This window comes from Symphalangus syndactylus, chromosome 19 (genome assembly GCF_028878055.3).
Source record: "Symphalangus syndactylus isolate Jambi chromosome 19, NHGRI_mSymSyn1-v2.1_pri, whole genome shotgun sequence".
Lineage (NCBI taxonomy): Eukaryota > Metazoa > Chordata > Mammalia > Primates > Hylobatidae > Symphalangus > Symphalangus syndactylus.
In genome coordinates, this window is record NC_072434.2 from 20,725,886 (window position 1) to 20,752,428 (window position 26,543).

A 26,543-nucleotide genomic window follows, 5' to 3' on the forward strand; every position below is an offset into this window, starting at 1 on the left:
AGTAGAGACGGGGTTTCACCATGTTGTCCAGGTTGGTCTCCAACTTCTGACCTCAAGTGATCTGCCCACCTCAGCCTCCCAAAGTGCTGGGATTATAGGCATGAACCACCGCGCCTGGCCAGACTATTTCCTCTAGGTAGTCCAGTTGTTCCCTATGTGCTGCCTACATCTGGCATTCATACCTTCAAACTTCTGGATGAGGCAAGGGAGGTGGCATGGGGCTAGTACTATAGGTCTCAGGTGGTGGGAGTGGTTTGAGCTATAAAGATACTAAGTTGCCGGGCGCAGTGGCTCACACCTGTAATCCCAGCACTTTGGGAGGCCAAGGCAGGCAGATCACAAAGTCAAGAGATAGAGACCATCCTGGCCAACATGGTGAAACCCCGTCTCTACTAAGAATACAAAAATTACCTGGGCATGGTGGCGCATGCCTGTAGTCCCAGCAACTTGGGAGGCTGAGGCAGGAGAATCACTTGAACCTGTGAGGCGGAGGTTGCAGTGAGCCGAGATCGTGCCACTGCACTCCAGCCTGGGCGACAGAGTGAGACTCCGACTCAAAAACAAAAAAAACAGATACTAAGCTGCCTGAAAGTTTGGGGCTCTGTTTATGAGTCTCCAAGACTCTTAATCTGGTCCCACTCTAGCTGTCCAATAGAGCTCTTATTGTTTCCTGAGAGCTTCCCTCCAGTAAAGCTGCTTCCTACCTGTGCTCATCCCCTCTGCCAGCTCAATTTCCTACCTGGGTCTTTACCTACAATTTCTTCCTCTGAAATGCCTCTCTCCTCCCCCATCACTGCCGCCTCAATCCCGGTCATCCTTTAAGGCTCATCTCAGGATTAGTCCACAAGGATCTTCCCACGTTACTCTGAACTCCCACCACTGTTTTAGCTAATACTCTGCAAGTTATGGTTGCAGTTATATACCATTTTGTCCTGTTCCCTGTTTTACCTATGTTACTTTGTGTCTTCAATGAGGCTGAAGGATGCTTGGGGAGGGCCATGTCAATCTGACCCTTCGTTTGTGTTTATCACTAAACACAGTGCAGGGTACATTGGGTGCTCAGCAAATGCTGAAATACAATAATAAATGGTGGCTTTGGGGAACCAGAGACAACTTCTCAGTCCCCCTGGGGACAAGGTGCTGAGGAGTGATCCTGTAAACCAGCTCTCAGTTCCTTTCCTCATTCTTCTCTGGACACATCCCAACCAAGGCAAGGGCAGTGCCAGGCCCAGGCTAATAGTAGGTGGCTTGTGCCATGGGTTTTCCCAGGCTGGAAGGGCCCAGGGCCATTTCTGCTATTGACACACTCCCAGGAAGTGCCCAAAGCCAAGCTAATGAGGCCTGGGACTACTTAGAGCTGCACTGGGGCTTGGGGAGCTGGGGCGGGAGGGTGGGGGACAGCTAGACCTTTTATAAGGACCATGGGAGGTGAGGAGGTAAGAGCATGAGGAAGCTCAGGCTGGCTTCAGCCCCTGCCCTTGGGACAGAAGGACACCCACAGAAACCAACAGAGGCGCTTACAGTTCCTGCAGTCTGCCCAGGGTCCGGATAGCCACGGGGAACTCCTGCAGCTCGTTATAATTCAGGTCACTGGAACAGAAAGCAGAGCAGTCATTAGAGCAAAGGCTTAATGGGGCATGTCAGGGTCCCTAAGAAATGGAAACTTGGCTCTGGGCTTAGCCAGGGAGATGGGTTTTCCAATCTGTTAGATCCAGCAGCCAATGTCTGGAAACACATTTTTGGAATGTTCGTGCTCCATTCCTATTCCACAAATCCTCAGGCGTGGAATCTTCCTGGCTGCAGAACTGTTTTGAGGGGGGAGACAAACTTCAGGGGTGCAGATACCTGGAACCATCTCCCTCAGAATAGACCCTGCCAACTGAAGAAAGCATCTCAAGCCTTTGGAGACATCAGAGGAGTGGAGGAAGGGGGGAAGTGGGTGATTGTTAACATCTTATAACCAGCACTAGGGATTCCAGAAGGTTCCTCAGGTGACCACTGTGGTCTCCATCTGTGGTCTTTGCTGTTATCCTCTATAAAAATGGGGAGTGTTTCTTCTCTTTGGGTGAAGGCACAACAGCTATTTTCTCTTACACTTTTCTGTACTTTCCAATTTTTTTTTGCAATGAGCATATTTCACATGTATAATCAGAAAACGATGAAGGTAATTTTAAAAAGGGGTAGCAACCCAAGTTGGCAAGAATGTGGGGAAACAAGCATCCTGATAAATTATTAGTGGGAATTTAAATGTGTACAAACCTTTAGAAACTATTTGACAACATCTTTTCAAATTAAAAGATTCATACCAGGTACTCCAAGTCTAGGAATGTATAAGGATAAGTATAAGGATGCTCAGAACAGCACTGCTTAGGCACCAGGGGCAAAATATTGACCCATAAGTGACCACAGCTTCACTCCAACTCTTTTAAGGAAACTTCTGTGACCGTGCCTTTTGTGGAGATGACAGGGCAAGAGAAGGAAGAGATATGGAAGAGGCCGAGGGCAACTTTTATTTTCATCAGAAAAGATTTAGAATTGCCTATGACAAATAGAAAAGAGCCCCCAAAGGCAGGAGAGCCCTGGGGAAAGAGGTGAGCATTGGAGTTTGGAGGGAGATTGTAAAGAGTGACTGGGAAGTAGAGAGTAAGAACTACAGGGTACTTCTAGAAAATTGTACTCCCTGTTATGTAATGAGGTCGCCTATCATCGAAGAGCTTCCGAAATTTTAAAGTTGGCTTTCATTTTACTCAGTAGTCAACGACTTAGCCCCATGTGGAAATGTGACTGATTTGGGGGTGTCTTAATGCCTCTTGGATCCTGTTTCTGGGGTCCTGGGGTTTGGCAATAGGTTGGGGGAAGACTTAGTTACAGCGTCCCTCCCTAGCCTCCCAGGATGACCCCGGCCCACCTCCTCAGCCTTTTAAAGCCACCCCTGCTCTGACAACTTTCATGGTTGTCCATCCAAGCCAGGGCAGGGGGACCACGTGGAGGCCCTTTAATTACAGAGTGACTTGGCAGGGTTTTGTGGATAAATACCATGTTAACACGGAGATAATGACAGGCTCCTCTGCGTGACAGGGTCATTACACTTAATAGTCCACAGGTAGAGCCAGGAACCCAGCCCAAGGGCCAGAGGGGCAGTGACAAGCGTCTGGCAGCCAGTGAGCCGGATAATTGTCACACACACACACACATACACACACACACACACACACAAATTATCCGATTACCCTCAGACTGCCCTGGTGATCTTGGGTAATTACAGTAGAAAATCCCTTCTGCTTTGCTTCTCTCTGCTCCGTTCTCTAGTGAGTCAGATACCTTTGCCTCTCATGCGTCAAACCTTGTTGATTCGCTCACAGAGAGGCTCCCACAGGCTGTGTGAAGGATGTGGTCAGGCGGAGGCCAGGATGTGTGCAAAGCACTTTGACTAAAACCAGAGGTATTGGAGTTGGAAACAGGGAGGAATTTTCAAACTGTGGAGTTCCTGGAGTTCTACCAGGGGCTACAGAAAATGCCTAGAAAACCAGACTGGGAGAATTGAGGATGGCAGCAGGGATGAAAGCAATGGCCTCTCTTTTTGGTCTTAAATTGTACACATGATTCATTCTCATATCTCAGGTTCCAAAAGCAGGTGTTCCCCCTTCATCTTGGCTCAGCTCAATCAGGAATTCTCCACTGTTGCCCAAGAACTAGATTTCCCATAAATGACATGGAAGTATCTTTACTGAAAAGTCTTTTTTTTTTTTTTTGAGATGGAGTCTTGCTCTGTCGCCTCGGCTGGAGTGCAGTGGCGTGATCTCGGCTCACTGCAACCTCTGCCTCCCAGGTTCGAGCGATTCTCCTGCCTCAGCCTCCTGAGTAGCTGGGATTACAGGCATGTGCCACCACACTGGACTAATTTTTGTATTTTTAGTAGAGACGGGGTTTCACCATGTTGCTCAGGCTGGTCTCAAACTCCTGACCTCAGGTGATCTGCCCACCTCGGCCACCCAAAGTGCTGGGATTACAGGCATGAGCCACCGTACCCAGCTGAAAAGTCTTAATATTGCATTATCTCAAATGCAAAGTATTGCATTGATCTGGCTTCAGAGACTTTGCTTGCTATTCCATACGCCTAGCATGCTCTTCCCCAAATACTTCCATGGTTTACTCACTTCATTCAGGTCTCTGCCGAAATTATACCTCATCAGAGAGCCCTTCTCTGACTACTCTAAAATAGCATATCCTGTCATTTGCTATTCCCTTATCCAGTGTGGTACATTAAAAGTGATCACAAATCCTTTGCAGCTTCTCCTCTCAAGACATGACATCTACCTTGGGCTGGGATGGCCTTGTGCCTGGCATGGTCCAACAGAATGAGATGGAAGTGATATAGTGTGACTTGGTCTCTAGTCACATGAGGCCTCACAGCCTCTGCCTTTGCTTTCTTGAAATGCTCCCACCACTATGTAAGAAATTCCAGACTAGACTCTTGAATGATGAGGGCCATGTGGAGAGAGAAGACCAGCCGACAACCAATACCAAGGCCCCAGACACATGAGTGGCCTCCCTAGACCTCCTAGCCCTAGTTGAGCGTCCAGATGACTGCAACCTCATGAATGAGCCCAAGGGATGGCTCCAGCAGAAGAACCACCCTGATGAGCCAGCAAAGCCATAATTCATGAGGAATAATAAAGTGATATTTTAAGCCACTAAATTTTGGGGTGATTTGTTATGTAGCAATATAGAATGAGACAGCTTCCGTTCTTTCTTCACAGAACTTAGTCACCTGACATATATTTGTTTATTTTCTTCCCACCTAATTAGAATGAAAGCTCCTTGAAAATAGAAGCATTGTTTCATATTCTAAACACCAGAATAATCCTGGCGCGTAGCAGGAGCTCAACAAATACTTGATGGATAAAGCAATGAAGATGTCTAAATAAATTGAATAATGAAAACACTATTGGACTCTTAAGAGAATCTACAGTATTTGGGGGAACATCCTTAAGATTTTGAGGTTGATGTTGCAAAAGGCACAAGATAGTTGTGAGTGGCTCGCCGGGGGCCACAGAGACCATGGGATGGTTTCATGTGACTTTGCTATCATTGAGTCCTTATACAGTTCATTGGACCCATGTCCAGGCAATCCACTGAGTAGTTCCAGCCCTCCTTGGCAGTTTCTGGTCAGGAATTTTGTAGGAGTGGCCTAACAGACAGTAGCAAAAGACATATGGTAAAAGGCATGTGAACTACAAGTCTATTTTTGTCGAGAAATGTGAAAGAATAAAAACTGTGCAAAGGTCAAAGAGAATGCTGCAAACTCCATGCCAATGAGGTGGCCAGAATTTTCCCATTTGGACATCTACACAGATTTAATGACCTGGGAAATTGCCAAAGTCCTGCTTCATATAGTATCACGTAGATGTAATCTGTGGCTCTAATTGTCCAGGGAACATGTCTTTGCAACTCTCTCCGCTCCTGATGAATTCAACTCAGTGCAATGAACATTTGTTGCCTCCTCGAAATACACAAAGAATTCTGCTGGGTAAAGTGGAAGGTAGAGAGATGCATTCAAAAAAAACCCCACTCCTATCTAGACAAATGCACAAGATGATGAAAGAGCATCCTTGACATGACTGTGGAGAGCACACGAAGCATCAGGACCTTCACAGACTGCAGTGATCACACAGAGCTGGAAAGACCATGAGGGCTTCATGGAAATGTTACATTTGAACCAGGTCTTGATAGAACGCAAAATTTCAATATGAAGGGATGAATGGATCAAGAAGAGAGAGCATGATTTAGAGGAAGTGAGTGCTGTGGAGTCGTGTCTGGAGAAGAGCAAGCAATATAGCTTGGTTGGAGCAAAGGGCAATACTTGGAGGTAATTCTAGAGGGCTCTCTCCTCTGGACTGTTGTACACTTCTTATCTGCTGTCCCTGCCGCCAAGTCATCCATATGATAACACTGGTTGAGCACTGTCTGTGTGCCAGCCACTAAGTGTTCTGTCCGAATAATCTCTTAATCCTCATAACAGCCTCAAGAGGCAGTTACAACTATTATACCCATTTGACAGTTGAGGAAAGCGAGGCACAGAGAGATTAAATTAGTCACTCAAGCGGCCGGGCGCGGTGGCTCATGCCTGTAATCCCAGCACTTTGGGAGGCCGAGGCAGGCAGATCACGGGGTCAGAAGATAGAGACCATCCTGGCTAACACGGTGAAACCCCATCTCTGCTAAAAATACAAAAAATTAGCCGGGCACAGTGGCAGGTGCCTGTAGTCCCAGCTACTCAGGAGGCTGAGGCATGAGAATGGCGTGAACCCGGGAGGCGGAGCTTGCAGTGAGCCGAGATTGAGCCACTTGCACTCCAGCCTGGGCGACAGAGCGAGACTCCGTCTCAAAAAAATAAATAAAATAAATTAGTCACTCAATCACACAACTGATACCGGGCTGTGACAGAGTCTACTGTCTATAAGTCAAAATCTACTCTCTCTTTTCTCCATAGCTGCACGGACCAATACAGTAGCCACTAGGCATGCGTGGCTATTTAAATTAACTACAAATAAATAAAATGTAAGATTTGGCTCTCAGTTTCACTAGCCACACTTCAAGTCCTCAGTAGCAACATGTGGCTAGCAGCTATCATATAAGAAGAACAGATACAGAATATTTCCGTCGTCCCAGAAAGTTCTATTGGGCAGTGCTAGCTTATCGTAATAGGAAGAATGCCAGGAATGGAGCGAGAGTGGACTTCTCAGCCTCCCTCATAGTAGGTGTGTCAGAAGTGGTGCATACTACTTCTAGTCCAGGATTTATAAAATAGACAACTTGTCTCCTCACTGGTCTCTCTACCCTTCCCCCAGCTACAGGCCAAAAACAATGAGGCCCTGGAGGTGGCAAGCTCCCAAGAAGCCAGATCCCTGAGTCATTACATGGAGGAGGCCACCTGCCAAGAAGACACACTCTCCTTAGACTGTTACATGATCCAGAAATAACCTTCTATTGTGTTTGTGCCATTATATATGTTTCAGTCTATATGTCAGAGCCATTTAGCCTACCTGAATTAATTCAGTGTCACAGCCAGGATTGGAACCCTGGCAGTGTGAGTCTGAAGCCCACACTCTTAACTACTGCACATCTGCCAGAAAGATCTTTTTAAAATGCAAAACTGAGTCTGTCACTCTCCTGTTGAAAAATCTGGACAGGCTTCCAGAACAAGGGCTTACAGACAAAATCCAAATCCCTTAATGGGCTCCGATGCCCTTAACTAATCCCTCAGCTTCATCTGCCATTTCAGCCCTCCATGGGTTGTGCCATTTTCACACCCTTGTGTAGTTTCTTGCGCCCCTCATGCCCTCAGCCTGAAATACCCTTTCCCCACATCCTCAGCTGTTGAAATCCTAGTCGTCCTTTGAAGTCCGGCTCAAATATACCTTTCTCCCTCAATCCAACCCAATCCCTGTAGTCAGAATGAGTCACTCACTCTCTCAGAACTTTTCTGGGATTTTTGTCCTCTGCATGCATAGCATTACAATGGTAATGATAGTGGATAATAGTAATTACTATGTAATAGTCATGGTTCTAGATGATTTGCATATATTAATTCATTTAATTGCCATGCCAGCCCTTTGAGGTAGGTACCATAATGGCCTCCATTTTGGAGATGAGAAACTGAGGCACAGAGGGAGACAATCACTTGACTACAGTTCCACAGCTAGTAATAGAAGGGCGGGGATTGAAACCCAGGCAGTTTGAGTCCAGAGTTGGGTTTTCTGCATGCATATTGTCTCCCCAATGAGACAGGAAGCTTGTTGAGGTTGGGAAGCATATGGATTCACTTTTGGATCTCCCACAGCCCAAGCACAAGGCCACACATGTGAATGTTCATTGTTGTAGATGATCATTTGAGTCCACTGTGCAGGGTCTCAAGATGGGGGCTCCTTTGGCCTTGGTAGCTGGCTGCTTCATGGCAGTGTCTTGGCCTTTGGGATTAGACTCTAACATACGGACTCTTCGTGGCTGCAGGGAAGGCCTCCCCTGGCACCAGGCTCAGTGTGTATCTTTCATTGCAGGATGGCTTATGATGCCCTCAACTTCAGCTGGAAAACTCATTCATGGCTTATCTTTAACAGCCCACAATCAGCCAGAAGCCCAGGAAGAGTTCATTGTTCTGTCTTCTACACCCGGGAGCTAGAAGCCGATGGGGAAGGACTGAAGTTAAAGAGAAACCACTTCCAACTCCAGCCAGAGCGCAGTCTGGACGCTGCAGCTGTCCATAGTTAAGACACCACTTCATCTGCTCGGCTGTTTCTAGCCAAATCTAATCAAAACAGATGGCAAATCCATGCAATTGGTAAAAGCAGCTGAGATGGCAACCCTAGCCCTAAGTTGTTCAAGGACCCACATGCCTAATTTTCTCTTTTCCATCAGGCTATGCAGAAATGGCCAACTTCAGAGATCTCTGAGGAGCCTTCCTGTAGATTCAGATGTAGATTCAGACGGCAGAGCTGGCAGGATTTTACAGTCACCCTGTCCAGTCCTTTCTTTTTATTTTGTTTTTGAGACAGTTTTGCTTCTATTGCCCAGGCTGGAGTGCAATGGCGCGATCTCGGCTCATTACAACCTCCACCTCCTGGGTTCAAGTGATTCTCCTGCCTCAGCCTCCTGAGCAGCTGGGATTACACGCATGCACCACCACACCCTTGTATTTTTAGTAGAGATGGGGTTTCTCCATGTTGGTCAGGCTGGTCTCGAACTCCTGACCTCAGGCGATCCACCCCACCTCAGCCTCCCAAAGTGCTGGGATTACAGGCGTGAGCCACCGTGCCTAGCCCCCCTTTTTATTGATGAGGAAATGAGCCTGGAGAGAGGAGGTAAATTGCTCCAAGTCCCAGAGCCAGGACTCAAACCCAGGCCTCTTGACTCCTGGTTTAAAACACTTTCCTATATTCTACACAGACTTGGATCCTGGCTAGGCTCTAAATAGCAGGGCTAACAAAAAAGTTTTAGGGAGAGAGGATAAATGGACGTGGAGGATTGGGCTTCTGCAGGAGTTTCTTTTGGTGCTTATAAGCATGTCAAAGCCAAATAATTATGATTTGGAAGTTAGATGGCTTTTTGTATGTTATCTGTGTTAGAGAGAGCTCTTGTCTTCTGTGCACCAAGAGGATCATCTTGAACAAATCTCTTAATTTTCTTAGCTCATTTCTTCACCTATTAATGGGACATACTCATTGCATAACACTGCTCTGTTCACCTGGTCCAGAGAATAGCACAGAGTACATGTTCAAATAATGCCAGTTCCTTTGACCTCTTCCTTTTACTAGACATAAGCTACTAGAATAGACACTTTCATTCTTTAGATACTACAAAAGTCAGCATGCAAGTTGGCCCATCCCCTTTTCATACCAATTAAGCAAGATGAATATCATTAATTGGGTTTCCACTTACATTTTTATTCTCAAGGCTAACATTTGTGTTTATTACTGGATCACAGATAAGGGCACATGGGGGAATATAGGTGAGCCTAGCTCCCCAGTGTGAAATGCAAAACACAGAAATTTTGGATAGATTGTAAATTCTGAATTGCCTTTTATCTCCCAAAGGCCTGGAACAAAGGCAAGCTAGCACAATGAATACATGTCTTAATTGCTTTACTCATACTGCAGACAGAGCCTCTGTCCTAAATATGACTCCACGTGCTCTGGGCAGATGACTGGGTGAGCCAGGAACCAACCAAAACTTTATAACTAATAGTATTGTTTTGCCTTCTAAACAATCTACATAAAAGGCCACCCATTAATGTATGCAGCAATGAGTAAAGTTGTCAATTAGTTTCCATTGAGAGACACAGATGCAACCTCCCTCCTTCCACCTACGTTCTCTTTCCTGCCAGAGAGAAAATTCAGAATCTACCTGAAGCAATAGCAGTGCTGATTTTAATGAAAATGATCTCTGAGATTGAGACTACTTGTTGCCCTGCCCTAATGAAGCACCTGGAACCACAGAAACCTAGAATTAGAAGGGAGGTAAAAAGTAATAGTCCAACCTGCCCCCAAAGAGGAATCATCTCTGAGATTCCGGCCCAATGAGGATCCAGTTTGTACTAGAACTATCTAAAGGGCAAGGCACTCACTGACATGCTGGGTGTCTGGTGCTGTCACTGTTGGGCCACTCTGCAGATTAAGTAATCCTTCCTTACTGTCAGCTGGAGTGCCCATCTTCACTTCCCTGCTTGGCCCTCATGCTGTCAGCTGGAAGAGCATAAAATGTAATCTGCCTTCCAAAGATGATCATTGTACTCTATCCAAGGCTCGTCTTCAGTTCTTTGAATCACATTTTGTGACACTTCATATTCTCACCACTCTCCCCAGGAGAGCCTTTGCCACACTTAAGACATGGCAGCCAGAACAGGATCCAATCCTCTGGATGCAATCAGACCTCTGTGGGCAACATCCCTCTCACCTGGATGTTTGGGGCCCGTTAATGCAGGTGACCTGAAGGCTCTGAGGTGTTCCTAACCACAGCAGAATGTGGCCCGATAATCTTTCCCAGAGACTTGGACCTGTTGGTCAAAAGCTGGGGTCTTGCAGTTCTGAACAATTGGCTTATGGGAAGGTGACCTGGACCAAAGGGAGGGCCGAGGGACCATCCTTGTGGGTTCAGTCCATATCCAGGCCATTTCTCCAAGACAGCATGGGACACCTGTGCCAGCTCCTGGGCTGTGAGAGGACTAACTAGAGGACACTTACATCTAGGGTTCAGAGAAGAGGTCTGGGCTAGAGACTGCATATCTCGGAGTATAGATGTGATTGGGGCTGGGAAGAACCTTAGATGTTAGATAGTCCGATGCCTCCCAGTACAGATGGGAAAACTGAAGCCCAGAGTGGATAAAGATTTGCCAGGAGCCATAAATCTATTTGTTGAAATATTTGTTCACCAAACATTTATTACCTTCCCTGTGCCTGGCACTGGGTCAAGTGCTGCAAAGACAAAAGTGAACAAGACTCATGGAGAGGTAGGAGGCAGGCAATTAAGTGAGTAAATAAATTATTAGGATATCAAATTACGGTGCGTGCTATGGAAAAAAATTAAGTAGCAAACGGAGAGTGCTGGGAATGGAAGTTGCAAAGTGGTGACCAGGGAGGACACTTAAAAGGTGACGTTTGAGCAAAGTCTTGGAGGAGGTGAGGAAATAAACCATGTAGATAATGGTGGAAAGAACATTCCAGACAAAAGGAACAGGCTTGATGCAGGAGCAAACGTAGTGCATTCAAGGATGCCATCGTGCCTGGAGTAGACTGAGGAAGGGGTGACACCAGAGAGGCAGCAAGGGGCCACAGCATCTGAGGCCTTGTAGACCAGTACAGAATGTTGGCTTTTTTTTCTGGAGTATGATGAGGAATCACTGGAGGGTTTGGAACAGAAAAGTAACATGACCTGATTTGTATATTAAAATAGTCACTCTGGTTGCTGTGTTGAAAATAGATTGTACGATGACAAGAATGAAAGCAGAGTGACCAAATAGAAGGCCACTGCAATAACTCAGGTGAGAGAAGGATGGCGGCTTGGAGCATCGTGGTAGCAGTGGAAGGGGTGAGAAGTGGCGGGGCCAATGGAGTTTGCTGACAGCTTGGATGTGGGATGTGAGAGAAAGAGAATTGTTTTGGATGACTCCAAGGTTTGGGCCTGAGTAACTGAAGGAGTAAAGCTGCCATCACTGAGCTGGGGAAGACTTCTGATGGGATAGGTTCAGGGAAAGCCTCCGGGGTTCAGTCTGGAAGTCTGGATATTTGTTAGATATCCAGTGGGCGTGTTAAGAGGGCCTTTGAATATTTAAGTCTGGAGTTCAGGAGATAGGTCTGGGCTGGAGTCATCAGCAAACATACAAGACCAGATGAGAACACGGACGGAGAGAAGCGTAAACAGAACTTGAGCCTTGGGAGAACTTGAGCCTTGGGACATGCTAAGATTAAGGGGTTAGGGTGATGAGGTCAGAAATGCTGGGAATAGTGCATTCATGTTAAGTTCGAAAGAACTCAGGACTTCTGATCTAGAACCCTTTAGTCTCTGTGATAGCAGGGGCTACACTTTTTTGTTCATAAATGTTTTCCCAGTGGCTATAATGGTGGCCTGGCATATACTAAAAACTTAATAAATATTTATGGAATGAGTGAATCTAAAGAAACAGAAGAAAAGAGAGTGGTAATCTTTAATTCTTACCAGCTCCTCCTTTCTACAGATACGGGAGGGCCGGATCTGAACTTCGTTTCCTCTCCATGACATCTACTATGGAACCTGTGAGCCAAGCTCCCCACCCCCCTTAACCTCCCTTCTTTTCCATTCCAGACCAGCTGGCTGGGGTGCCTAGAGCAGTCGGCGGAGGGGGTAGAGTTCACAGCGGAAGTTTTGTCCCCATTGCCAGCAGGGGAGGGAGAGGCAGCAATGACAGGACCAGTGACCTTGGCTACCCCCCACACCAGGGCAATGGGAAAGGGAATGTTGTGCTGGGAAGAACTATTAATAACTCGTCATGGTCACAGAACGCAACACAAACTCATTGGGCAGCTCAATTTTCTGCCTGTTAAAAGTGATTAGCGGTTCTGCGGGGGAAGCCAGAAAAAAAAAAAGTTTTATATGGAACAATAAATTCCTCTATAAGCCACAAAACCCTACAAATTTGCAGCTAATAATGTAAGATGATTAAGAACTGGCGAGGAAAGAGTTCCTTGATTCTTAGCCTCAAGAGGCAGTGTGGTCTGATGGGCTGACGCCGGGCCAAAGGCAGAGAAACCCAAGTTAAAATCCTGGCTCTTAATTAGCTGGGTGTCCTTGAGCAAGCCATCCACCCTCTGTCTCAATTTCCCCATCTGTAACATGAGGATACACAATTCCTGCCTTGTCTTTCTCAACAAGTGATTGGGGGATAAATAAGATATGAGACAAGACAGGCTTTCAGAAAAAAATATTTCTAATTCTCTTAACTGCAGGGAATTATTATTTGCCCAGTGACTAGTGGGATGATCAGCACTTACCTTGAGATATGAAGGCAAATTTGTGAGATTCATCTGGACCTCTGCCCCAACCTATTAGCCTGTCCCCAGAGGGCTCTGTCATGGAGCCCGCCAGGATAGCTATATAGTGGGTTGAATTATATGTAGCCCCCAAAAGATATGTCCAAACCTGGTACCTGTGAATGTGAGCTTATTTGGAAAGAGGGCCTCTGCAGAAGGAATTAAAGATCTCAAGATGAGATCATCCTTGGTTAACAGGGTGGGCCCCAAATCCAATGGCAAATGTTCTTACAAGCAGAGGAGACACACAGAGGAGAGACACAGAAGAAAACAAAAAAGGCAACCTGAAGATAGAGTAAGAGATTGGAGTGATGGGTCTACAAGTCAAGGATTGCCACCAGACACTAGAAATGAGGTGAGAGGCATGGAATGGATTCTGCCTCAAACCCTCCAGAAGGCACCATCCCTGCTAACACCTTGATTTTGGACTTCTGACCTCTAGAACTGTGGGAGAATAAGTTTCTGTTTTTTTAAGCCACTAAATATGTGGTAATTTGTTGTGGCAGCCACAGGAAATTAACACAGTAGCCATGCCTTGACTGCCTGGAAATTCCCATCCATCCTACAGAGGAGATGAGACACAGCATGGACCACTGTGAAATGACACTTCTTGGTAACATCCTCCCGGCCACCTCAGGACACATTCCATCCAACATTAAATGGGAGGACAGGAAAGGAAGCCAACATAAATTGAGCACCTATAATGTTCCAGGCACCATGTGAAGTCATCTCATTTAATGTGATCCTTACCAACAGTCTTCTCAATTGAAAACTATTATCCCCATTTTCTATTTATGGAAATCGAGGCTCTTGAGAAGTCAGGTGACTTGCACCTGTCACATGCTGGTGGCAGAGCCAGGAATTGAATCTAAGTCTGCTGAGTCAAGATGAATCCTCATTCTACCCTGGGAAGAACCCTGAGCCCTGAGAGGACCTCGGTGGAAGCCCACCTGGTTTCCTGTCCCTGGCCAAAGGCTGACATCAGGGCCAGGAGTGAGGGGTGGCCAGATACTCTCAGAACCAAGTCAGAGCCAGTTGCCAGTTTCCTGTTGGCATTAGCGGTTTCAAAGACACACACAGAGAGGAACATTTTCTAGCTACAGTCGCTGTTGACGTAAAAATGTTCTGTGGAAACAGATCACCAGAGCATCTGTCACCAGAGGAGATTTGATGTGGAAGGTACAATTTTGTATTATAAGGCAGAATTCAATACATTTCTTCTTTGCCCTCTTCCCATCCCAGGCCCCTGTTGAATGCTGGTCCTGATTTAGAGAGAGAGCTGGGGCCAGAAGATTTCTGTTCTCACTATGGCCCCAGGCTCTCCTCCAAAGGGAAGCGTCCAGCCAGCACAGGGCTCCAGTTGGGCCTGATTTGTTTAATGAGGTTATAACAAGGCCCAGGGAGCATCACCCAGGCCCAAGAGAGGTGAGACACTGTTGTCCCCAGGTCCATCTTGGGCCCTGTCCCCTCCTGGGTTCTAGCTGAGATTCAGCCATCAAGTTCCCAGATCTAGAGCATGAGGGTGGGCCCTTTAGGATACAATTGGGTTTGCTAGACCTTTTTTTTTTTTTGCAAAGATTTTCAAAGATCATTAGCTGTCAGGCTAGACTAGCTCCTCATGGCCTCCAGGCATACATTTCCAAACACTGACCAAGGGTTTTAGGTCCTGAGACCTCCTGGGAAAACCTTCCTAGAAATGTTCTTCACCATGCTCTCTTATCTCTCAGCCTAGATACCTGGGAAGTCCTATGATTGATCTGACCTTGACGGAGCTAGTGCTAAATGAAGCAACGTATTACGAAGCAAGAGGTATGGTTTCTAGTGGTTTACCATCACTTGCAAACTATAGAGACATGGGCAACTCACCCCCAAATACCTACATTTGGTCTGATCTGGTAAGTGGAAATACTACTTCACAGTCTGGGGGCTAGACCACCTCTGATTCTCAATTTCCCAGCAAGTTGGGGTCATCCTCATTGTGGAAGTAGAAAGGAGTTGTGGATGCAGGATGGAGCATGACCTGTCTGCTTCTGGCTGAGGTTTCTTGGCAAAGTCTGGAATGATGATGACTACATCAGGAGAAATGTCCTGGGAGCTTCCTTCCTACGAGGTCAGACTTTCCCATTGGGCAACAAGGTTTCTGTAGGAAGGGGGTGGGGCGGGCGGAGTTGGCACAATTTGTTCTGCTAAGCAAGAGAGAGGTCTTAACAGTGCCCATCTCCTGAACCCTGCCCAAATGACTTGGATTTGCTGGCCCTTTCGGAGTAAAAGAGAGCACGGTGTATGTCTCTCACACTTTCTCGCCATCTCTGAGGTAGCCCATTGTGCAGATGAAGGAAGTGAGGCTCACAGAGGTGAAGTTACTTCATCTGACTGACCGAGCTTGCAGAGGCAAAGCCAGGGTTGGAAGCCAAACAGCCTGGTCTCCAGAGCTGAGGGCATAACAGAGGCTGTGTTGCTGCAGGTGCATTTGTGATGGGCATTTCTGTGCTGTGCTGGGTTGTGGGGTGGGACTGCCTATGTGGAGTGAGGGTCATGCAGGGCTTGAAACATGTGGCACGTGTGCTGCATGTGCACATGATTGGCTGTGCAGTTCCAGATGCCTGTGTGACCACGCGTGTGCATGCCCGCAACTGGCCCCTCCTCCCCAGGTGGTATGGCTGGGGGCTGCTTTCCCCACTTAGAGGAGTCTGCAGAGGAGCCAAATCACAGCTCCAGCCAAACCGCAGCTTGGGCCGCAGGGGTTTGATCTTCCCTCTGCTGCCGGAGATGAGAGAAGTCTAAGTGGCAGAGATTTACGGGGCCTGAGGGAGAAATACCCTTCCAGTGAGAAGCTCACATGAAAAGCTCCAGAGTAATAACTGAGGCTGCAAAGCGTGCCAATTATGCAACAATTAAAAGGTTTGACTATCATTTCTTTCTCCTTTTATTCTCCCATCTACTCCTCCCCTTGCCACATCTGGCTGCCCCTGCAGGCTCCCCAGCAAATGCTCTGGGGAACAGAGGATAGAGAACACACTTTTCCCCTTTTTAATTGGAGATCAAAAGTTGGAAGAACAACTCACCCCCTCAAGGGCAGGAAGAAAGGGGTATTGTTGAGATGGAGGCCCTCAGAGGAGGGGATGGGAAAGAAGGGAGTGTAGGGCAGGTTCCTACACAGCTTGTCAGGGTCTGTAAGAATTTTACACACATCATCTCACTTAATCCACAGGCCAACCATGTAAGATTAGTTAACTATTACTGGCATTATGTCTCAGATTAGAAAATGGAGACTCACAGAGGCAAATGATTTGACCAAAGTCACACAGCTGGTAGAATTGGCATTGTACCCCAGGCTGTCTGATGCCAAGGGCTTTGCCACCAGGCTCCTAGCCTTGGCTTTCCCATTGGTAAAATGGGTGCAGGCCCTGGGCTTTGTGTGATGGAATCAAGTGCTCCCGTAGATGAAAGGTACAGTGGGCGCTTAGCGGCAGGATTGCTCTGTAATTCAGCCAGCATCAGCTGAGCCAAATGCCCTGCGCGGCAATCCAGTGGCTAATTGAGAAAGAATTAGGCAGTGTGCCCCAAAAGTGAAGAAACAGCTGCTAGTTGGCTTTTTAGAGGTGCCAACACATAGCCAGTATATGTACCCCCTCCCCAACTGATTTCCCAGCAAAGCTAACAGCGCCCACACTCCAGGGCCCATGGCATTGGACTCCCTCCTGCCCTGCTCATCCATGGCAACTCCAAACACTGCCCTAAAAGCTCTTCTATCTCCTGAGGGGAGGTGGCTGTGGGCACACGGGCTTTTGCAGGGTAATGACTACCATCTCTTACATCTAGGATTCCCCCAAACAGCTGGCACATAGCAGGCTCACACAGTCCACATTTGACCCAGACAAAAGAGGACAGCAGGCTCTCCCCTAGGGACTTTCATGTATGTTTTCTCATTAATGCACCCTAGATCTGCTCTGTCTCTAACTGAGGGAGTAACTCTGGGCAGGCCATGACACCTCCCTGGACATCAGTTTTCTCAGATGTTGACTGAGTGGGCTAGACTGTCCAGAGTTAACTGCCCAGCTGTTTATGACAGCTAGAGAGGGAGGAACATGTAGCCCAAGTCACGCACAGTGGCAGGGAGAGGTTCCAATTTTCCTGCCTCCAGGCTGGAGCATGTCCCCCACACCTCAGTCCTCAGTCTTCTGGAGGGTTAGCATGCCGGCAAAGCTGGGCTGGCTCTGCCGTTTCTCCTGCTTCAGGCTGAGCCCAAGAAAGCGGCCACACTCCTGGGTCTTGTGCCCACAGGAAAAAGAGTGGAGCTTGGGTCTCAGCCTCCCCATTACTGTTCCCTGCACCACCACAAATGCCATTAGCCCAGGCCTCCTGGGATAGGTTTTGCCAAATGGTTTTCCCCAATACATTGCTTCCCAGGTCACAGCTTGACTCAGCATTTTCTCCTCTGCTGCTTTGGATTCTCGAAAAACTCCTCACCTCAGGAGTGATGTCCTGGGGTATACGTGGGAGGGGGTGGAGGATAAGGGGGGTTGGTTATGCAGGGCAAGGTGGAGCAAGTGGGGGGCAAGAGAAACTGTGACCATCCCCCTGACACCATGAGCTCTACCCCAACCTCAATGGCTCACACTTGGTGACCGAGGGTCCTTCTCTCCCCATCGCCCCTCTCCGAGGCCTGTACCAGGTGGCCGTGGCAGCCAGCTCCCTCATGGGAGCTGAGGGATCCCAGCTGGCAGAGACAGCCACACTTAGAGAGCCCAGCCAGTTGTTTGCTCAAGTGGGGCCCACTCAGCCCACTGTGTGGGGACTGGCAGGACTCCAGAGGAAATGATGGGAGGGTTTGGGTGTATTCTGACCTTAACTGAATTCCAGGATGATGATGTGTGAATAATATGGCTTTTTGAGAGTCAACAGCTTGGGTGCTTCTTATAGTAAGGCTGGAGTGCTCAATGGGCCATTCCCCATTAATCATTTAGCTAGTTTGATCAATTGGCAAACAGTCCCAGCATTACTCTGCAGTATTACTCTCCCTTCTGTCAGCAGCCACCCTTACACAGATGTCAAAACTGCCATCAAGTCAGCCCCAGCTCCACCCCCATGCCTTCTACTCCCCAGGCTTCATATTTTAATTCCTTGAGCTTCTTGCAGTTCCCATTTCTGTCCAGAATTTTCATTATTTTGGTGGTCTCTGCCCGCAGGGAGATCACAGGTTCCTACTCCCTGGGCCATTCTGAACTCCCAGAGGGCACATTCTGACCACCTGAAGGAGGAAGAAATTCATTCTCAGTGACACTCCAGAGAAAGTGCCAGGGAGGGGCATGTGGGTAAACAAGCCCGGGGCCAGAACCCAGCATCCCAGGACTGCTGGCTCTTCCCTCTGTGCGCCCCCTCCACTCCAGGACTCCAGGCTTTTAACACGAGGCAGGACAGAGTTTGACCAAGACCTCAAAACTCACAGTGTCTCCAGATTGTGCAGCCCCTCGAAGCTGTGGGTCCCCAGATGCTGGATGCGGTTGTTATGCAAATGCCTGCATGGGAAGGAAAGACGCATCAGAATGGGTGCCCACGGCACTGGGGCCAGGGGATGGAAGAGCACACGGTGGCATGAGTGGGAACGTGGAGGCAGAAGCATGGACAGAATGACCCTGATGGTCCATCCTTTTGTTTCCAGGAACAAACTGACTGGCCAAGACTGACTTCTGAAGCCACAATCTCCAATTCCACAGACTACCCCATTTTGATTTCCTATTAAGGGAGAGGAGAGCCTCAGGCCAAGGCTAAAGCAAGTTCCCCCTAAGCTCTAGAAGACAGGTCTGCTGTCAGAGGGGCTCAAGTCTGAGACTTCTTCTATGGCTGGGCTCCCCAGCACCCAGTCTGCCTGACTCAGTGGCCAGACGTACTTACGGGAGCCAACAGCAAACCACTGCAGACAACATATAATTAAAGGCAAAGCTTTCTGTTACAACTGGAGAGAGCTACAGACACACTCAGAGAACAGGCAGATTGGTGAGGCCAGAGGAATCAAGGCAGGCTTCATAGAGGTAGTGATCCAGAGCAGGGCCTTGAAGGACAGGTGAACTGAACAAGCAGAGGGAAGGGCATTCCAGGCAAAGGGGGACCCAAAGTGATGCAGCTTGAATAACTGGACAGAGCTATCCAAGCATAAGCTGGAAAAAAACAACATTACATGGAAATTATGAAAACATACAACAGGGAAACAGAGAGCAAGAAGAAAGGGGATACAAAAGACAGGCAAAGTTTCAAGCCTACAAGAAAAGATAACTAATGAACCAGGAACACAAGAAAATTTATCACAGTAGCCTTCTGCTACAAAACAATCCAATAAAACAATATTTCAAAGACGAATGTTCTTAAGTGAAAGGAAAAATGACAAAGTAGATTAAGGAAATAAGTTGAGGACCAACACTACATCACTTAAAAAAATGAGTCAATAAATTTAAAACAAGGGACAGTGCAGACACTGCGAAAAACTGAATTGGTGTCAGAGAGAAAACTTGAGATAATCATGGTGACTATGGTTGAATGAGACAAAAATGTTAAAACAAAAACTAAATGCTGAAGATATAAAGGTGATTTAACACAAGCATAATTGATGTTTCTGGAGCAGAGAATCCAAAAATGAGACTGAAGATGTATTCAAAGACATAATACAAAAGAAATCTCTAAGATGACGAAAGAATGGAATCTGCAGCTCAAAAGCATACATTGTTCCAGGATAATTAGATGCTGACTATTCTATACTGTGGCATATCCTAGTTAAACTATTAAATTCAAGAATTTAAAAACATCTTCAGGCAGAAGAAGGAAATCACTGACAAGGGGAAGAAAATCAGGCTGGCCTCCAAGATGTTGTACAAATACAAAGGCAAGGGGCAGACCTCACCCAACATAGATGGGTAAGGACTGGACTCCTGTGAGCCTGGGGATTTAAAGCTTCTGTCTGTCTTCCCCATCCTTACCCACCTGCTCCATGAGGTTCCGTTTCAGGAGACAGACTCCTGTCCCCAGGGAGCTTCTGATCCAAAGGGGAAAACACCGCCTTCTGGGAGTGATCTCCCCTTACTGAGGAGTTTTAATTTTTCCCATTTCCTTCACACCTATAAACCAATTGTCATCAAACTTTATCATTCTTCTTACCTGCTGTTGAACTCCCATTTCCATTTTCCACCCCCTTCTTCCTCCCCCAGTATCTCAGGTCCAGACCATCTCAGCTAAACATCCAGCTCCAGGCCTCCAACTCCCTCCCCTAAACCACTCATTCAACCCTGGTGTCTTGGGCACCCCAAATGGTCCAGTCTGGGGGAGGTGTTGAGGTTTACAGTCCAGAAAAAGAGACAAGATTACACACGACACCACTGCTGTCCAACTACGTGCTACCTAGGGGTCCTGTTGGTGCCAGAGCAGTGGTGAAGGAGATTCCACATGTGGCAGAGCAGCCCGGATGATGAAAGCTGAGGGTTGGGGTTGAAGAAAAGCCCTTTCTCCTCCACCCTGCTTGCCTGCTCACACCTCCAGCCAGGCCCCTGTACAACCCTTAATTTTAACCAAATATCTTTTTTGCTTCCCATCATATCCAGTCTTCCTTATCTTCTTCCTGGGCCTTCCTACAGCTCATCCTGTAGTCCCTGGACAGCATTCCCCAGCCTCCTGTCCACTTCACAGGTCACCTCCTGCTAGATGCCTCTCTCCTCCATCCCATGAGTTGGAGGCAGGTGAAGGATGAAGGGGTAATGTTTCTAGCCTCTCCCCATGCAAAGGGACCAGTTTTCTCTATCAGCTTTGCTCCCGCACCAGTAGGTTTTCTTTCCTTAGTCCCTTGTCCCTCCTTGTCCTCAGTGAGCCTCCCCCTCAATCCCTCCTAGATCTATAACAGGCCTGACTTATAGGCCAATTCCTTGGCTCCCACCCAAACCTTGGAGTCCCCATGACTCCCCTTCTTCTTGGTCTTCTACCTTCTGAAAATCTCTCAATCAGGTCAATTCTTCCTTCAAAACAGCCCTCACAGTCATGCCTTCCCTTCCATCCCTTCTGCCACCTCCTTAAACTACTGGACTTTGATTGATACCAAGAACCTCTGAACTGACCTTCCTGTCTCCAGTCTGCCTCGGTTCCAATCCAGTCTTCAAATTAATCTTCCTAAAATACTCCCTTTTAACCCTTGCCTGACAACCTTCAAGCTTCCCTCCCACACGAGAGAAGCCAAACTCTGTTCTGACATTGAAAGTCCCGACATGCACCTTTCCAGCTTCTTCTCCTGAGCTCTGCATGGGGAGCCTCTGCTCCAGCCACACTGGCCTGGTCACTGGCAGCCAAACACGCTTACTCTCCCCTCCGTGTCTTTATTGCTATCTGCTTGGAATGTCCTCATTCTCTTCATTTCACCATCTTTCTAGGCCCAGGTGCCACCCCACCTCCCCCAGGAAGCCTCCCTCCCCTCCACCTCAGCCTTCCCACCTATGCTGCTATGAGTCTGAACTTATCATCTGGCTGTGTTAGCATAAGTTTCACTACATCATTTATTATTTTTTTCCCATATTTATTCTGCTCTTTCAATTGGACTGAAAGTCCCTCAAGGGCAGTGGCTATATCTCATAGTTTTTTGAGTTTTCAGTACACCACATGAGGGCTCAATAAATGCCTGTTCCTTCTCATCCACCTGGGGCCAACCATGAAGTTCTCATTTCTCCAGTAATCTTATCCCTCACAGAGGCCTGACCCCACCCCCTCACAATGTCACGGGGATGTCACCAAAGTTAGAACCAATCACCTTGTTCTGTTTACCCTCTATAAATACCCCCCTGCCCTGTGACTCCCAGAAGAAGGGAGGGTATGGCACCCTGACAGAATATAGTCCACAAGGATATTCACCTTGGTTCTCCAGCTTCCCAGGACAGAGAATTAGATAAACAAATTGGTGCCTGCCTTTTCATCTCTCAAACGGAACTAGGTATCATCCATTCCCTGGCTTAGAAAATCACGCCAGATCTTCAAAAGCGGGGGGTGTGGGGTCAATTTTACCATTCAGTAGAGTCACTAACATGCATGTTCCTAAGCCATGTTCCTGCAGCAATTAGTGTGTAACCCAAAGCAATTATACATGACCTCCAAGCCCTTTTAGTAATTACCCTATGAACTTACCAATCATTCATAGTAATTAGCTGGGAGCTAATTTGCCCTCTAGAGTTCCCACTGGGAAGGCAGAGTTAACCCCAGTCCCCAATTCCTGCCAGGGATGCTATCTCCCAGGTAATTACAGTGATGGGGCTTTGCTGTCTAATTATAAGTGATGGCTTTTCTCTGCTTCTTAACGCCTGGGAAATGAGATGAATTTATCCCATCCCTGTGCCAAAGCATATGACTGCATCATCTAATTGTCAAATATGGTGGAAATTACTTAAGAAATTCTTGATTTATATTCCAATTATCAAGGTATAGTTATTATATGTGCATGGCAAGAAAATAATAGCTTAATTCCTACTTTCTGATTATAGTACCCTGGCCCTTTAGTGACTCTCAGAGCACTTTTCAAGCTCTCATGTCATTCGACCTCATGATAACCCTATGGGATCAACAGGGAATGGTCATCCTCATGCTTTTCCAAAGGGAGGCCAGAAGGTTTAGCAACATGCAAAGAAGAGCAAAGCTAGCCAGGCTCCAATCCAACTCAAGTAAACATGCAGCCCCCAGCCCCCAGCAGGACCCCACTGGGGATGGGGAACAGAGCAGCACTCACAGCACCACAAGGCTGGTGAGATTCTGGAAGGCGTAGTCGGGGATGTGGCTGATGCGGTTGAGGGCCAGGGTCATGGCCTGCAGGGCAGGGAGGTTGTTGAGGGCCCTGACAGGGATCTCCATGAGTGCATTGTCGTCCAGCCAGAGGTGGCGGAGGGAGGACAGCCCCTCAAAGCTCCTCTCCGGGACCAGGGAGATGAGGTTGGCATCTAGGCGCCTGGTGGAAGAGAGGATGGAGAGGGGTCAATCCAGGGCAAGATGCAGACCAAGCTTTGGGGCTAGACTGGGCCAGCCAGGCCCTCAACAAGGCCTTTGAGGTTCCCTGGGACTAAAGTTGTGACTTGGCCGCCATGTGTGCTGTATCCCACCTCTTCGAGTTCCCATATTTGGCTCCATTCCAACTCATAGTTCTTTTTTTGTTGTTGTTGGGAGACAGAGTCTCGCTCTGTTGCCCAGGCTGCAGTGCAGTGGCACGATCTTGGCTCACTGCAACCTCCACCTCCCACCAACCCATAGTTCTTGATCCTTCTTGATCCTCTATGCCACACGTTTCTATGAATGACCCCACCTCTTCCTCTCAGACCCAAGGCTGAACCCATAGCCTGTTTGTGGATAGCCAGTATTTCCCTTCACATCCATACTCCCAAGCTTCCAAATCTATGCCGTATTACCCTTGCTCTCTGAGTGTGACCTCGACCTTCCTAAACGTTCTATGATAGTCCAAGACCATATAATGGAGATGTTCTCAGCATTGGCAGAGGGAAATGTCCTCCCTCTGAACTGAACCAAAGAAAAAATGCCTCCCCAAAAGTGTAAGCCCTTCCCTGTCACCCATTCCTAGCACCACCTGTTCCTTGTCCCTTCAAGGGCCCAGGGGGCACGGGGCTCCTGCTAAGGTCCTGGGGCTTCTTGCTCAGTTGATGACCTCCAGGAGGCCCCTGCATGCCACAGTTGAAGTTCTTGATTAGCTGCCTCTCAGAACAGGTGAACAGATGGTGGGTGATCCTGTTTGTGCATAACCAGAGATTCTAGGGTGATACGAGGATTACTGACGGAAGCCCTAGAAGATCTTAGCGGCCCAGCAAAACAAGGAGATTTTTCAACCTTAGCTTTTTACAGACGTGCCCAGGCCATGATAGCCTTTATCAACATGCTACTGTCTCTGAGCCCCAGGTTGGGACTCGAGCTGAACCCTTCTTGCCCTAAGCAGATGGTCTCATAAGGGACCAGACAAACTGACCTGTACCATGGATCTATTGCTGGACTTTCCTATCTTGAAGTGAGGCTTAGCCCTGAGCCATGGTCCTCCCACATAGCCATATGGCATTTAAGCCATGGAAACCCCAGCCTTATCCACAAAAGCCCTACAGCCCCATAATCCTGAACCCAAAGGAGAAGTGATGTGATCACTAGGGTGGGATGGGGTGATATCCTTTCATCCCAACAGCACAAGCCCCCTTGTAGAAGGTCCAGCAGTGCTTCTGTCCTTTCCCTAAGCATCTCATCAGTGCTCAATCTCTCTCTGGAAACCTCAAATACCATTGGGAAACACTCCCTAGCTCACCAGCAAGGGGGCCATGGGTGGATGGGCCAACACTGCAGTCTTGGGTGTGAAAGCGCATTCACCAGCACACTCTTCAAAAGCTGTAGTTAGGAAAGACTTCCCACCCACATCAAATCTGACATGATGGGACCAAAAGCCCTTCAGTGAGTGCCCTCTGCTGGCAAGGCCTGTCACCTTGGACATGGTTCTCCAGTGGTGGCCATCACACCCTCGATGGTCTGTGGCTGAACCACCCTGGGGAGCTTCGTGGAAATGTGGACCCCCATGGACCATCAGCCCCAGCATCACCTGGAAGCTTGTTAGAAATGCAGAATCTTAGGCCCCACCCCAGACTTACTAAATCAGAACCTGGATTTTAACCTGATTCCCAGGTGATTCATTGATTCATCAGCACATTAACGTTTTCAAAGCACTGAGCTAGGTTTTCCAGATCTGATGCTCCAGTCTAATGACCTTGGATTGCTGGAGAAGAGAGGAAGACTGAATGAGGATGTAGAAAGCCATTTCCTGCTGTGGTTAGTGCTCAGCTGGTCCTGGGAGCCCTCGTTCTTAGATTTGATCATCAATTACTCCAGGAGATGAGGGCTGTACCTCAACCTCCTGCATATATGACCATAGCAGGCACTACATTCAGCTGTGAACTTGCAGCACCCAGCGCAATGCCTAGTTTGCAGATGGCACTCAATGTTTTTAAATAAATGGGCAATAAATAAATGAGGGAATAAATGCCCTCTGAATCCTCCGCTTCCAAGCCTCAAACTGATGGCCTGACCAAGCACACCAGTAAGCTAGAGGAGACCTGGACAGCCCCCCTTACCAGGGATGGTCGGAGATCCTGGCTGTCCTGCTTTGACACCCCATTCTATTGTGGTGAGGGCTCTCACCACCCGCTTTCCCCCATCTGCAGATGCCCACCCAGCAGATGCCCAGACTCTCCTCCTGACCCTGGGAAAGCCCTTTCCATGGGAGCAACATCTTAGTCCCAGATTTTCCAGAGACCACAGACAGATACCTAAGCCCTGAGTCCTGCTTAGGACCACACGGAAGAAGTCACATGTGAGATGGCCTTCTTAAGGGAGGATAGGATTTCAACAAGGAGAGATGGAAAGGGGTGTCATGAATGAGGGCCTTGAGGGAAGAGAATGCAGGTCCAGTGTGGATGGGGGAAGGGAACAGAGATTTTGGATATCCTTAAGAGGTCAAACTGATGGCCGGGCACGGTAGCTCACGCCTGTAATCCCAGCATTTTGGGAGGCCGAGGTGGGCGGATCACCTAAGGTCGGGAGTTCGAGACCAGGCTGACCAACATAGAGAAACTCTGTCTCTACTAAAAATACAAAATTAGCCGGGCATGGTTGCACATGCCTGTAATCCCAGCTACTTGGGAGGCTGAGGCAGGAGAATTGCTTGAACCTGGGAGGCGGAGGTTGCGGTGAGCCGAGATCACACCATTGCACTCCAGCCTGGGCGACAAGAGCAAAACTCCATCTCAAAAAAAAAAGAGGTCACATTGATAAGGTCCAGCAACCCACTGGATGTGGGGCCAGGGAGGGGCCTGACATCCTGACAGATCTCGCAGATCTGGGCCTTGCTCTCTGCTACTGCCTCCCTAATGGGTAAATTAACAGACCCAGGAAGCCTGACTCCCTAAGGGGGGCAGTACCTCCTTCTCTGAAGCTCAGGGCAGAGAATATCCCTACAGTAACAACCATGACACCAATGATAATCACTGTCTCCATTTATTGAGTCCTTGTCATATGCCAGGTATACAATACCAGGTACCGTGTCCTGTATCTTCTCAAAAATGCCATTGAGGTAGCTCTGATTAGCCCCATTTTACAGACAGATTAAGCCCCCTAAGGCCCCACAGCTAGTAAGCTGCAGGGCTTAAATCTGAACCCAAGTTGTCTAACATCAAAATGCATGTGCCTCACCATTGTGTGGTGTTGGCACTGAGGTGCATGATGGGAGGTAAGAACCTGTTCACCTGTTCACCTAGGTGTCCTGCCCAGGCGGGACACCAGGGCAGAGATTGTGGCTGAGCTGAGAAGATGGCCATGTACCGTAAGAAGGTGCTAGGAGGCAGGCAGGAAGTGGGTCAGGGCAGGGCAAGGGGAAAACTTATTCTGTGAGCTCAGGGGACACTTGGAAGTGGCCTTTGCTATGCATGTGCG

At 48.0% G+C, this 26,543-nt stretch overlaps 1 protein-coding gene across 7 annotated transcripts in view; it reads right to left on the bottom strand.

Annotated features, from left to right (window-relative positions):
* LGR6 (leucine rich repeat containing G protein-coupled receptor 6) overlaps positions 1-26,543 on the bottom strand; it is a 126,774-nt gene that overhangs the window by 23,673 nt on the left and 76,558 nt on the right. For 6 of the 7 annotated variants that reach the window (XM_055234538.1, XM_055234541.1, XM_055234542.2 and 3 more), the window contains 3 exons: positions 22,807-23,022; positions 18,509-18,580; positions 1,522-1,590 (listed from right to left, as the gene is read on the bottom strand). In XM_055234538.1, coding sequence (XP_055090513.1) covers positions 1,522-1,590; positions 18,509-18,580; positions 22,807-23,022 — 357 coding nt within the window. The remainder of the gene's footprint in view (positions 1-1,521; positions 1,591-18,508; positions 18,581-22,806; positions 23,023-26,543) is intronic. The other variant, XM_055234540.1, reaches the window with a different exon arrangement.